Source organism: Alligator mississippiensis, chromosome 2 (assembly GCF_030867095.1).
Source record: "Alligator mississippiensis isolate rAllMis1 chromosome 2, rAllMis1, whole genome shotgun sequence".
NCBI lineage: Eukaryota > Metazoa > Chordata > Crocodylia > Alligatoridae > Alligator > Alligator mississippiensis.
Window position 1 is genome coordinate 271,448,256 of NC_081825.1, and position 13,601 is coordinate 271,461,856.

The 13,601-nt window shown below is 44.2% G+C and overlaps 1 protein-coding gene across 1 annotated transcript in view; it reads right to left on the reverse strand.

Moving 5' to 3' along the window:
- Positions 1-2,345: 2,345 nt before the first annotated feature.
- The window catches only part of KCNK10 (potassium two pore domain channel subfamily K member 10), a 163,903-nt gene continuing 152,647 nt past the window's right edge, over positions 2,346-13,601 (reverse strand). The window contains exons 5-7 of the mRNA XM_014596411.3: positions 11,213-11,399; positions 7,579-7,721; positions 2,346-4,219 (exon numbers count right to left, since the gene is read on the reverse strand). Coding sequence (XP_014451897.1) covers positions 3,596-4,219; positions 7,579-7,721; positions 11,213-11,399 — 954 coding nt within the window. The 3' untranslated portion in view covers positions 2,346-3,595. The remainder of the gene's footprint in view (positions 4,220-7,578; positions 7,722-11,212; positions 11,400-13,601) is intronic.

Sequence of the window (13,601 nt, forward strand, 5' to 3'; positions counted from 1 at the left end):
AGGACTGGGCAAAGTCTAGTTCACAGGCTGGATCAGGCCCGTGGTGGACTCCATTTCCCAGCAGCCCCTGCCCGCCTTGCTGCAGCCAGTTTCCATGGAGACTCCAGAAGCAGCAGGGCTATAACAGCATGGGTCCAGGTTTTCCATGAAGACTGTCCTCAACTGCTACTGGGGTCTCCATGGAAACTGGATGCAGCGATGCAAGCAGGAGCTGCTGGGAAATGGAGACTGGCTGCCAGCTGGGTCCACCATTTTGCCCACCCCTGAGCTAAACTTCTCAGTGGTGGCAGATGACAGAACAAGAAGCAATGGTTTCAAGTTGCAGCAAGGGAAGTTTAGGTGAGATATTAGGAAATATTTTGTCACGAGGAGGGTAGTGAAACACTGGAACAGGCTACCCAGAGAGACTGTGAAACCTCCCACCTTGGAAGTTTTTAAGACCCGGCTAGACAAAGCTTTGGCTGGGATGATCTAGTTGGGGACGGTCCTGCTTTAAGCAGGGAGTTGGACTAGATGACCTCCTGAGGTCTCTTCCAACCCTAATTTTCTATGATTCTATGATTCTTAGGTTAGGGAAGTTATGCTTTTACCCTGGAGTTAGATTTCTACAGTCATAATGAATGCTTTCAGTCTGAAAGGAGCATGTCCTACTAGAAGAAATTATACTAGGTACAGTGGAATTATCTTTCTGCATTTGGTAATCAAGGAGAATTGTTAATACAACATACATGTACTGTACACTTTGGAATCATATTAGTTCCTTCTGTGTACCCTGTTCAGGCAAAATAAAAAAATAAAGTGCAATACAATATTTCCAGACTGACAGGGCTATGAACCTCAGATCTAACATTCCTGAACCTTGTCTGGAATCCAAACCCAAATCTACAGTTAGCTCCTAATTCCATAATGGATTTAAATCAAACCATAGATTTGAACAGCAGAAAACTTTACTGAGCCCAATCCTGAGACAGGTGTGTTTAATCCCCTGTGGGCCTGTGTAGGTAGTAAAGTAAGAAGCAACTCAATTCAAAATGAGCTTAGCAGGAATGTGTTGGCCGGTGCCCTTGTGGCCCACATTTGATTTGGCTCCTACGTAGATATACAAGGGAAGGGGCAAGGCAAAATGGCTTTTATTCTTGTATACATACTTTCCCCTGCTAGCATCTTTCTGGGATTTGAAGTTGGATGGGATTTGAGCATAGTCATAGCCATAACCCTATCTCCATTGCACTAACCTGTCATGAAAGGAAATGTCTACTCTACATCCCCAGGGTGTCAAAGCTGTGGTCTGATATGCACTGCATGGGAGCCTCCAAAAAAATCAGCTGCAGTGTTTCTTGGGGATTCTAGCTACATAGCAAGGCCCCCATCCAAATCTCTGCACCATGCCACTGGTTGGAAAAGCCCGAATCTATCCCTGTAATTTAACAGATTTGTCAATGGATTAAGCAAAATCCAATTTTTGCTTTATTGGGCAAAGCCATTCCCACATGATTAAAATTTCTCAACCAGTGATTCTTTTCATGTTTAGTCTAGAACAGCCTATTTGGATAACTGAATTAAAGTTATAACACAATATTTCAGCTGAGGTGAATCAGTAAGAAAGGCCATATTCAGTATTCCTCTTCTCTCCTGCAGCAGTGATTTTGGCCTAGAGTTGCAATTTGTGCACAAGCAATTGCATATGCAAATATGCACATTCCTTATTTGCATGTGCTTTCCCATACTGTGCCCCACAGTCATGGTAACTGTGTATGAAAGTGACAATTTGCAGGTGAAATCCCAAAAAATGTATACAAAAATGTTGCATGCATTTCTGTGTGTACGGTTTGGGGCCTGCAATTCCATAAAATCTATGTGTGCGTGACTGGGAAGTGCCTGGATGTATGAACAGTCTGTAAGACTCATAACATCTCTTCATTCTACAACCATGCTTACTTTGTCTGCAAACCCATAAGGGGTGCAGTCAGAATTGCAGGTCAACAGAGCGAAGGTGCAGGGAAAACATAAGTTGTGCAATCATATATGCCTCGCTTTCAGCATGCAAAATTCTTTGCTTGTAATGACAGACATTGCATGTCACAAATTGAGTGCACCAGGTCTAAAGTTATTTGCAATTCCCATTAATTATTCCACAGCATTTTTTGCAGTGTTTACTTTGAAGTCAGGAGACATTTGTGCTTCCCATATCCACGTGTCCAAACACCAAATAAAAAACTCTCACAGTTTGGTTATGTCTCATTTTTAGTCTTGAAACACACAGAGCTTGTGTTTAGATTCTACTGAGAAAAGGATCGTGGAGAGAGTAAGTATCAAACAAAGAAAAAAACAGAAAAGAAAGCAAATAAATTATTCAAAATACTTGTTTAAAAAGTTACAAAATATGACAGCATTAATGGCACTTAAAGCTATAAGCACTTAAAAGATGTTCATCATAGTTTTTTACCATATTCCTTTTTTTTCCTTTTCTTTTTTTTTTGAGATTATGACTGAAGCTCATGTCTAAACCCCAACCCACCAAAATGGACATAGAGCCCTGAGATTCTAAGGTTGCCCTGGCCCTCATCTTAGTTTTAGATATACTCTTATGCCTATTCTTTAAAATTCAAATTCAGCTACAGAGAACAGCAGGTTGCTGATATCATGCAAAGCCTATAGCTTTTTTTTCTGTCTTCAGAGTATTACAGCATTAAAACTGAATTTCCTTCAGTGATATAAAGTGTGAACAATAAAATTTAAAAAATTGCTGGCCCACTGTTTCATGCGCCAAACAAAACTTCATCTGAAATTTTGTTTTTCCTCTTTTAAACATTGTAGCATTAGAAGTTGTGATTTCTTCAGCATTTGTGAGTTTATATTGTATACTTCCAATAAGAGAGAGAATAAAATTCCTTTTTTTTTTCCTTTTTCTTTTTTTTTTTTTTTTGTCATTGGTTAAGATAAGTATCAACAGTGTGGGTTTTTTTGTATTTTTGTATTTTTTAAAGAAAAAAAGCAAATCACACCCTTTAACATGTCTGCGTTGATTTTGCTACCAGCATCCAGCTGGATCTTATGTCTATGGACATTCTTTTGGAGTTAGAAAGGTAATGAATCTGATTTAAAAATTAAAAAAAAGATCTAGCTTGGATCACGTGCCAAAACATCAACTAAACCTTACTAAACATTGCTAGCTCATCTGTAGTTCATTTCAACCATTTCTCCTCTTTTCTTCGTTCCTAGAAGGAGGATTAAAGTAGCCATAATCCACTGAAAAGATACACTATTCTCAACCATTTTTTTTGCCCTCCCATGAGCTCTTTTAACATAGCTGCCCTTTTCAATTATTATGCCCTGGTGGTAGCACTCCGGTTGTATTGCCATGGTAAGCCTCTCTTTCCATTTTTGCCATGGTAATCTCCTGTGTTGCTTTCCTTTTCCATTGTGCTGTTTCGTTTTGGCAGAGCAAGCTTTAGTCATTATGGCACAGTGAAATATTCTTCGATGCTATGTAATTCAGACTGAATAAGGAGTCTGTATAAGGCACGTGTCAATATATATATATATGTGTATATAAAAAACACTAACGTTAATTAAAGTCAAGCATCTTTTACATTTAATTTCTGTCTTCAAGTAATGCTTTGTTTTCATGTTCCCTTTCTTTGGTTTCAGTGGGGATCATTCCATTCTCCAGGTCTGAGTGCTGCTGGATACAATTGGTCAGGACTGCTGTGCTAGAAGAGTTCTCTGAGTTGCACATCTTCTCAGTCTCCTCTTCCTTCTTGTCCTCATCCAAGGAGTAGTTTCGAAAGGTCTCATAAATCTTCCTCACATCCTCTGGAATGCTCTTTTTCAGGTCTTTGTTTTTCCTCTTGGTTAGCTTAGATGAAGAGCCAAACTTGTTGATGATGTTGTCTTCTGATGCCCCCTGCCCATGCTTGTTGAGTTGATCTGTTCCTTTAAGGCGCAGGTTGTTAGGTCTGTTGTTGATGCTTTCCTGAGATGAGGCCTTGAAACGTCCTGTCTCCAAGGCAGCAAAGACAGAGCGCTTCTCTGGAGAGAGCATATCCAATGAGTGGGCCCTTTGGTCCAGCCCTAGGCGCCTCCGCTCCATACTCCGAATGGTGGCTGCCCTTTGAAGTTTATCGTGGATCTCCACACTGAGTCGCCTCCGTGTTTCCCGGAACTCAGCAGTCACATTGGCTTTCCATTCAGCTGCATGGGCTTTTATTTCACCAACCTTTCCAAGAGAAAAAAAATAGAATCAAAACAGGGAAAATCTTTCCATAGAATAACAACACAAACTTTTTATTGTACGCTCTGTCATTAGAGATTCATCCAACCTGCAAAGCCTAGATCTAGATCCCAAGCCTAAGCCAAACTTTCCCAGAACTCATCAATCTCTAATCATACTGCGTTTGGATTCCGTGCCATATGAATGCCTTGTTTACTTTTCCTACACTTTGGTACCACCAGAAGTCATTTTATATCTGGACTGCAAGTTAGAAGATTCCCAAACTTCTACCAAGCCTTCCTTGATTAGGAGAACAATAAAATTATTAATGGATAAGGTCCAGGCACTCAACAGGTAGACAGGAGGAGGGAATAAAATTAACAGCTATAATTATGCTAACTTCCTCCACAACAGCACCAGCAAACAAGCATTTTTCCATATGGGGTTCTGAAGTCTTCAATAACTAAGGCACTAACAAAACAACATGCCAGCCTATTCCTATCTTTCGCTCACAATTACAGCTATGCAATCCAACTGAAGGTTCTGTATTATCCCATGAAATAATTCATTTAACATCTATATTTTTATTAAACCATTCCAAGTATTTCAAAAGACTGAGGTCCAGGTTCTGTTCTACCTCTTAGCTGCAGAAGTAGACTTAAGCACCTAAGTGTGATTCTGTTTCACCCTGCTTGAGTCCCTGAAAAACTTTAAATATAAATGTTGGCTAGGTCTTCCTCCTCCTTGCTGCTTTTTTGTGACTCAGTCTGAAGAGTAAGATGAGTGTGTGTTACAAAAGTAGATGCATTAGTGGATTTGCAGGATTTGAACAGGGTGGAACAGAATTACCCAAATCTGTAACTAAAATGTGGAATAAAATCTGGCCGTAAGGGTCCATCCTGATGAGCATGCACATGCAGCAGCGTGCATTTCCCATGGGACAAACAGCAGTGGCACATATTTCTGCCACTGCCATTTGTCCCCAAGCATGCCCTGCATGTGCACTCCAGCAACCTTACCTGGAGTCCTGGGGGCCTCCCAGGGCAGCAGCAGTACCAAGACAGTCACTTGGAGCCAGGCTCCCTTTCTGGTGGCACATGCTGATGCCACATTCCTGCCCGCCACTTTTTTCAGTGGCAGTTTTTTTTGACCCCCAGGAACTACCAAGCTGCAAAATAGCAGCATCGTAAACAACTGCATAGTAAACCGGCTGCATGTGTGCCATGTGCAGTTTGCAGAACTCCAAACTGCTTTGAGGTACTGCAAACTGCACATTAGGCTTGTGTGAAGCAGGTAGTATTCACTTTGGATTTGGATTTGGCTGATTCAGGGGACAGTGATTCAATTCGGTGATTCGAATCACTGTCCTGAATCGATTCAGCTGAATCTGATTCAGAGCTTCGGCTGCTGCCAGATCAGCCAAATCTCCAAATTGGCCCCACTCTCAATGGCTGCCCCGCCCAACCCCAGCTCCTGGCTCTTTGAAAAATAAAAGCCCCCACTCACTGGCTCCTGCCTGGCAGGGCGCCATCCTCGCTGTCCCCCACTGCCTCTGCCATGTGGGGGGCTCTGTCATGAGCCCCCCGACCCCTGGCCACTGTCCCAGCCCCACAGGGCTACCCCGACTGCCCCAGCTCACAGCCCTTAAAAAAAAAAAAGTACAAAAAACCCCAAACTCACCAGCTCCTGCCCGGTGGGGGGGGGGGGGGCGATCCCCACTGCCCCCTACTGCCCCGCACTGCATGGCGGGGGTTCTTCCACAAGCCCCCAGAAGCCCTGAGCCCACTGCAGCAGCCAGTGAGTCTGGGGTTTTTGGTTTTTTTAAAGGGCCAGGAGCTGGGGCAGGCGAGGCAGCCATGGGGTGGGGGGGGGCTGAGACAGTGGGGGTGGGGGTTGGGGGCTTTTGGCAGAGCCCCCAACACAGTGCAGGGCAGTGGGGGGCAGCAGGGATCACCTCCCCCCCACCTGGCAGCACCCAGTGAGTAGGTTGTTTTTTTTTTAAACAACCAGGAACTGGGCCGGGCAGGCAGACATGGGGCGGGGGGGGAAGGCTGAGGGAGCAGGCCAGGGTCGGGGGGTGCTGGGGGGCCCTTGGGGAGCAGGCAGGGGATGGGGCCTAGCAGAGGTCCCCCCATGGTCCCTTCCTCCCTCCTTTACCCTCCCACCCCCTACTTACCAGCATGGAGTCCGGGTCCAGCTCCCTGTCGCAGCCAGGAGGGAGTGCCTGAATTCCCAAAGCTCTTCGAATCTTTTCCAAATCAATTCAGAGATCTTCAAATTGATTCAAACCTTTTAATTGGTCTCCTGATTCAATTCAGATTCGGAGATTTGGCCACTGAATCGGGCCAAATCTCCTCCGAATTGAATCAGCACCCAAAGCTTCACACAGCCTTACTGCACATGCATGCTTGTCACGACTTGCCCTGACAGACGATCTAGCAGCTAGCTTGTTGTCCTTTCTCAGAAAGTCACTAACTACAATCTTTAGTGACAGTATAAAGTCTCCATAAACCCTTAAATTTTGTAAATACCATCCCAAAGTGTAGGAGGCTCTTCCCCATACCAGTTCTTAATTAGTTTGTTTCCCAAATCATGGGCTTTCAAAACAGTTAGAGCATTTCTTGTGGGTTGTCCAAAGAAAAATACAGTTCCACTCAAATGTTCCTAAACATTTTCAACTGTATTATGTTACTGTGTTCAGACACAAAAAAATATAGAATAATGACTTAAGTATAAGAAGTTACATTTCTTCTGAAATGGAAAAAAAAGAAGACAAATGAATAAGTCAGAATATAATGGATTTAGGTTTATATAGCTACTCAGTCCACTATCATAGACCAAATTCTTCCATGATGTATCTCCATTTGTCTCCTTGGAGATACACCAGGGTTACATTTGGCCTCACATGAATCAGCTGACTTCACAAATGACTCTCTTGATAAACACCAGTACCAATCTGACAAACTGTTCTTTGGTTATGCATTTGCTAACTAATCTCCCAAAGTAGGTGTTGTTATGGCTATATGAAGGGATTAAATTAAGTACATTAATTATGCTAATCTGCTCCAAAACAGACTTTAATGTTTCAGCCATGGCAACTACCCTCCATTTTGTACCCTGAGTCACTAGTTATTTTCTTCCCTTCCCTATCAATTGTGGAGGATAGTGTTTTGGCTGAAGTGAATCAAGGATAATTGCTACCATGACACCTATTTCAAAATAGATTTGAAAAGAGGCAGTGACTAGGCTAAATCAAGGCAATAATTTAGCATCCGTTCCACATACAAGACCATCTTTCCTGGCTAGCAGCAATCTGGCAAGTACTTTTACGAAGTAACAAATTATTGAGAAATTAGCAATCATACCTCCTCTTTTGTCTTCTTGGATAGAACTCTTAGCCAGTCTCCAATCATACTCAGGACAGCAGCAAAGTAGGCAAGACCAACAAGAATCCAAAACCATACTAAAGGTTTATACCATTCCCGATAATGGATATCAGCGTTTCCCCCTGAAATAAGCAGACATTGTTCTATTCATTCTTAAGAACCGTGAGATAGCAAAATATTTAACTGGAGGTCCTTTGTATTTCTGGCAAATCATGAAAGTATTTTCAAGTTCTAATCAGTACCTTCCTCTAGTCCTACCTGACGATTAAGGGAGTCTAGTCTGGTGTACATGGTCTTTTCCTGAATGGAGACCCTGCAAATCAGTCTAACATTTTGATGCTGATGATTCAACAATTTTCTTCTTTACATTACAAATTTTCTGAGATGAGTATAGGGTTAGGGTTAGGGTTTCTAGTTTTTGCAGAGGTCAAGTCTAACCATCAAGGTAATATTATTGTCAAAAAAGGAAGTGGCTGATAAAGTTTAGGTGGATCTAGAGTCAGGAAGAAGCTGAGCAGAAGTGTTTTGGATTGCAGCTGCAGACTTACACAGCTAAATTCTACTTCAAATACCTGAGTTCTTTAGTGGATCTAGAGTGCCAAAAACACCCACCCAGAGGCACACGTGCCAAGCAAAATGTCTTTGAGTGCCACATTCTGGCACCCATGCTGGGGGTTGCCTACCCCTGATATATACCATAGTTACTCCCATACCACAGGCCCCATTCCCTTCCAAAATTAGTCTTCCAAAGCCTGAGTGCATTTCTTAAGATGGGAAGCTCATTTTCTGCCCAAAATAGAAAGATGAGGATGCTGTAAGATGGCCGATGCTTCTTTCCCTCCTCTTCCCTTCAGCAGCTGCATGAAGAGAGGGGTAGAGTCCAGCAGGGGCAAAACAATGGTGGGGGCAGGGGTGGAGGGGGGAAGAGGTGTGATCATACCCTGTTTTGATTCTTCTTGCACCCAAATTTTAAAACCAGCTGCCAGGCAGCAGTGGCATTTCTATTCAGGCACCGCTGACAGAGGTAGTCCATTGTGTCACCGAAGGAGTGAACTGGCTAATTCTAAACTATCTAATTCCTGCTAACCATTCTTCACTCCACACACTCCTTTTTAACAATCTTGATGGACCACTAATCAAGTTAGTCTTTCTTCAGCAATTTTGCTGGCTGTTAGCTACTCCTGGTTTCTCCTTTCCTATTTCACAACCCTGCAGCCTATTTTAGCTCTTTTCAAAATCCTACATCTGCCTATGGAGTCCAGTCTTCAGCAGCAGCAACACTTTCACCTTTTGTCTGAGTAGCCAAATACAGCTACCAATTTAGCTGCGAAAGGGTTAAATAGTACATTTTGGCTGTGCAGAAAACAGAGTGCAAATGAGCTGTGCCCTGCTCTACTGAAGTCATAATTCCAGGAAAATCTTTTTTTTCTTTTTTTTTTTGTGCTCATTATGCCTTCCCCAAAACAAGGTGTGTATTTCTTTCAGGGGCATATAGTATGCGAAAAAATATGGTGTGTATGTTCATATTTTCTTGCACTGACATTGCATGCTGCTACAATGGAATGCCCCCCCCCCCCCCGAGCTTTTACAGCCTGTTTGCAATCTGATACATTCTAATAAACCCTTAAAATGAATTTTACCCAGACTAGGTTTGAGTGTACTTACAATGATTGAACACTCCCATGAAAGCCCAGGCATTCAAGGGTTGGCAGGGCCCCAAATTTTGTTTTTGATGCTAATCTCCCTCTATACACTGTATGAATCACTTTGCCTTTCCAATTCTCAGCCGTGTGAAACGATGGAAGGTGGGGGCCGCCGTTGCTATGGCACAATGAGGCCATTCTGATCACACATGTCCCAGTGGAAGCTTGCTGTAAAGCAGATTGCCTTGGTCTGTCACATGGAGTAACCAGGCAGTGAATGAAGCGTAGCATCATGTTTCTGCAGCCTATCAAATACTGTTTTGTGATATATTTTCCACTATGTTCAAGAGCTGTAAAAACACTTACAAAACACTTCAGCTTACAAAGACTTTGGGCCAAATTCTCAGATAGTGTAAATCAGCATACCTCTGTTGACACTGCTTTACTCCATAAAAGCCATATTTCCTTTTTGGCTCTAGCAACACACTAGTTGGGTGCTACCGCATGCTGCTAGATTTATCCACCTTAAATGTAGGACAATATTTTAAAATAAAAGGTCTATTTTTTTTAGAATTGTTTTTATTTTCAATTACAGTGGCAAAGGGAAAGTACTGCAAAGCAGGGAAAAGTATTGGGAAACTCCCACATTTCTTTTGTAACATTCTGGTTCTATAACAACTAACAGTAGAAACTTCTTTATGCTCAGATGGTTCCTGAGAGGCCAAAGTTGCAACATTCAGATTTAGTTCTGAACATTCCTTAAGTTCCAGTATATTTGGATCTGGGGCTCAGTTCAGGCACATCTCCACATATAATGTATGTCTTCTGTATCAAAAGTGAACAAAAAAGGAGCAAGGAGGAACATTTAAAAAAAGAAATTACTCTGTAGCAAGAAAACTGATCTCCAAACGGCTGTATGTGAATTTTTTTAACTCAGATTTCATTGGTATAATAGGAAATAAGAGGACAAATATAGCACATCTCTTTGTAACACAGGGATCCATCCTTATCTCAGAGCATTTGTTATACCCAGGGGTATAGGTTGTAGCTGTGTTGGTCTAAGGACATACGCAGGCAAGGTTTTATTTTATTATTATATATATATTAGATCAACTATTTGAATTGGTCTAATAAAAGATATCTGATTTACCCAAAGAACCTTGTCTGCCTTTGTTATGTCCATGAATCTTAATGGAAGGAAGGCTCATGCACCATTGGGAAGAGAGAATCTATTTAGTGTCTAACTACCTATTCCTCATCAAAACTATATAGTAAATTACATTTCCCCAGCTCTCAGATCATCAATCCCAGCACAGCTCCCTCTTTGGTAAATGATTAAGATCAATCCTTATCCTGCCTATTAGTACTGTGTTCATCCCAGAAAAAACATACAATTCTCTTAGCTTCCCAGCACATTCCTCATTACCCCTTCACTTCCACTGTTAATTTTTCTTAATCAAATAGCTACAATATCAAATTTCTACCAAGGCTGGAAAGTAAAATCCTGAAAGATGCCTCTGAAGAAACTGCAACTCATGCAATGGAAATTGTTCTGCTGTTCAGCTAGGGTCAGCTATATTGGACTGCCTGGCTCACGCACACACGAGCATGGCCATCCAAAGCTATTTGCTTTGTTCATTAGGACCTTTATCAATGTGATGCAAAATAGACAAACACAATTCAGAAGTTCTGGTTTCAACAGAGGAGTCATATCACTCATGAATAATTCATACCATAATAAGAGACACTCTGAGCTCCCCAGCTTTGCACTGTTTACATTGCTGGGAGCTTGCACTCTTCAGATGGGTGAACACCTGGGTTATTGTCAAATGCACCTTAATACAGATAAAGAGATTCAGAACAGTGTTCAGTGGAATACAACATATGTGTAAAAGCCTTGGAGCAACAGGTAGGAGTCCAGGCACTTATACCTAGTGCCCCTAGATTATATGTGGAATTCCCATGCTCACCTGCTACAAAATCACCAAAGCCAACTGTGGTCAGAGTGACAACCACAAAGTAAATGGACTCCAAAGCTGTCCATCCTTCAATGTGTTTGAAAATGACTGCAGGGATGGTCACAAAGACAATGCAGCCTGCCAAGATGAAGAGGATAGTGGAGATCACCCGGATCTTTGTCTGACTCACTTGTTTTTTCTAGAAAAGGGAAACAAGAAGAGAAAGAGACAAAACATTTCTTTATTAATTACTGGGACTTTTTCCCTAGTTGATGAGTTTAACATAAATACAGAATCAGTCTTGTAAGTGAGACCCTAACAACAATCCCTTTAGGCATGTCTACACAAGATGCTTAACTGTGCAGTAGCATAGTTTACTGTGCAGTAAGCACATATGTCTACACATGTGCATGCTTACTGTGCAGTAAAACCCCCTGCTCATACATAAATGTGATACCTGCAAGTGTAGGTATCAAGTTTACATGCAATTAGTTACTGCACAGTAACACACATGTAGACACGACCCAGGAGCAAAGTTGCTCCCAGGTCAGCCCTCCCACTAAGGGGCTGGCCTCAGGCTAGCTTCAGGGCTCTGGGCCGAGAGACTCTCCTGCCCCAGGGCTGGGCTGCCCCTATATCAACCTTTACCTCAGACCTTTAAAAGCCTGCAGGCATTTTGAGCCCTTGGGCACAACAGCCCAACAGCAGGGAGCCTGAGGCCACTCCAGATCCCACTGTTCCCCTGAGCAGGCTGCAGTCCACCTGCCCCAGCCTGCCTTCACCCCGGCACCGCTGGCTGGCACCACAGTGCCATGTGCCTGCCAGGCTCATGCCATCCAGGCCTGCAGGGTGCTGCATGCTGCTACATGCTTCTGCAGGCTTCAGCCAGGCTTGCCAGTCCCCAGGCCCAGCTGCAGGCAGCTTCTGGCTGGCAGGGCCAGCTCCATCTGCCTGAAGCCCACTCCCAGCAGCCTGCCCTGAGCCTGCAGGTGCTGTGGGGCCTTGCCTCAGCCACACAGCTGACAGTTCCATGTTGGGGTGCAGCGCCAGTTCAAGGCAGGGCAGGCGCTCCAATGCTTACATCTATGAGGGCCTGTCAGGCCAGATGCGGGAGCATGGGCACAACCAGTTGGTGCGGCAGTGCTGCATAAAGATCAAGGCCTTGTGAGCACAGTGGGTTGCCACCACTGAGAACAGTCTAGCTCCATCCTCTTTGGAACCCCACTTCAGGTAGTTGAAGGCTGCTATTAAATGTTCCCTCCATCTTCTCTTCTCCAAATTAAATAAGCTCACTTTCCTCAGCCTCTCCTCAGCAGTTATGAACCCAGCCCCATAACCATTTTCACTGCCCTCTGATGGACTCTCTCCAATTTGTCCACATCCTTTCTGTAATAGGGGGAGCCCCAAAACTGGACACAGTACTCCAGATGTGGCCTCACCCGTGCTGAACAATGGGGAAGAGTTATTTTCTCAATCTCCTGGCAACAGTCCTAGTAATGCAGCCCAGTATGCCATTATCCTTCTTTGCAATGTAGCAGGCTTACCTTTTAGAACTTGGGTTGAGTCTCAGGCTTGAGATCCTGCTGTTTTAATTGGTGGAGCCCATCCACCAATCAGGAGACAGCAAGAGAAATAAAGTCACACCCCTTTCCTGAGGGGAGGGGGAGAAGAGCTCCCCTGGACCTGATTGAAGACTGCAAACTGTCAGATCTGGTAGACTTCAGGGGCAGAGCCCTGGAGAGTATAAAAGGAGCTGTGTGCCCAGCAGGAGGGAGATTCATCAGGGACAGAGAAGAGAGAAGAGCAGGGCTTAGAAGAGCTGAGGATTGCTGCTCAGCAGGGCAAAGCAATAGCCCAGGAAGAACCCCTGAAGACTTCTATCAGCGGGGAATGGCGGACAGCTCCAGCAGTTAGGCTTTCAGTGTGCAACACAGCGCATAGCATCCAGACCCTGGGAGCTGCATGAGGCAGCTCAGGTCCGCAACCTCTGGCGTGTGGCCAGAGACACGGTGCATAGGCCAGTGCATGGAGCAGGATCCTTGAAGCCCCTTGGGCAGCTCAGGTCCCCACCCCTAGCATGAGGCTGGGAGCTCGGTGCAGGAAGTGCTGCACAGAGGGTGAGAGACCCTGGAAGCCACTTGAGGTGGCTCGGGTTTACAGCTCCTGACATGGGGGCAGCAGCTCAGTGCAGACGACACTGCCCAGAGGGTCCATGAGCAGACCAAGCCCCAATGCTGTACAAGGCTGTCCAGGCCTCCAACCCCTAGCACAAGGCGAAGTGCCCACTACACACAGCAGTGCATGTGGCCCTAAGCCAGGCTGAAGCAGCAGAGTCGGGCAGCAGGGAAGCCCAGCAGGGAACAGAGCTTGACCTGGAGAATGGGAGGCAACCCTCCGGGAC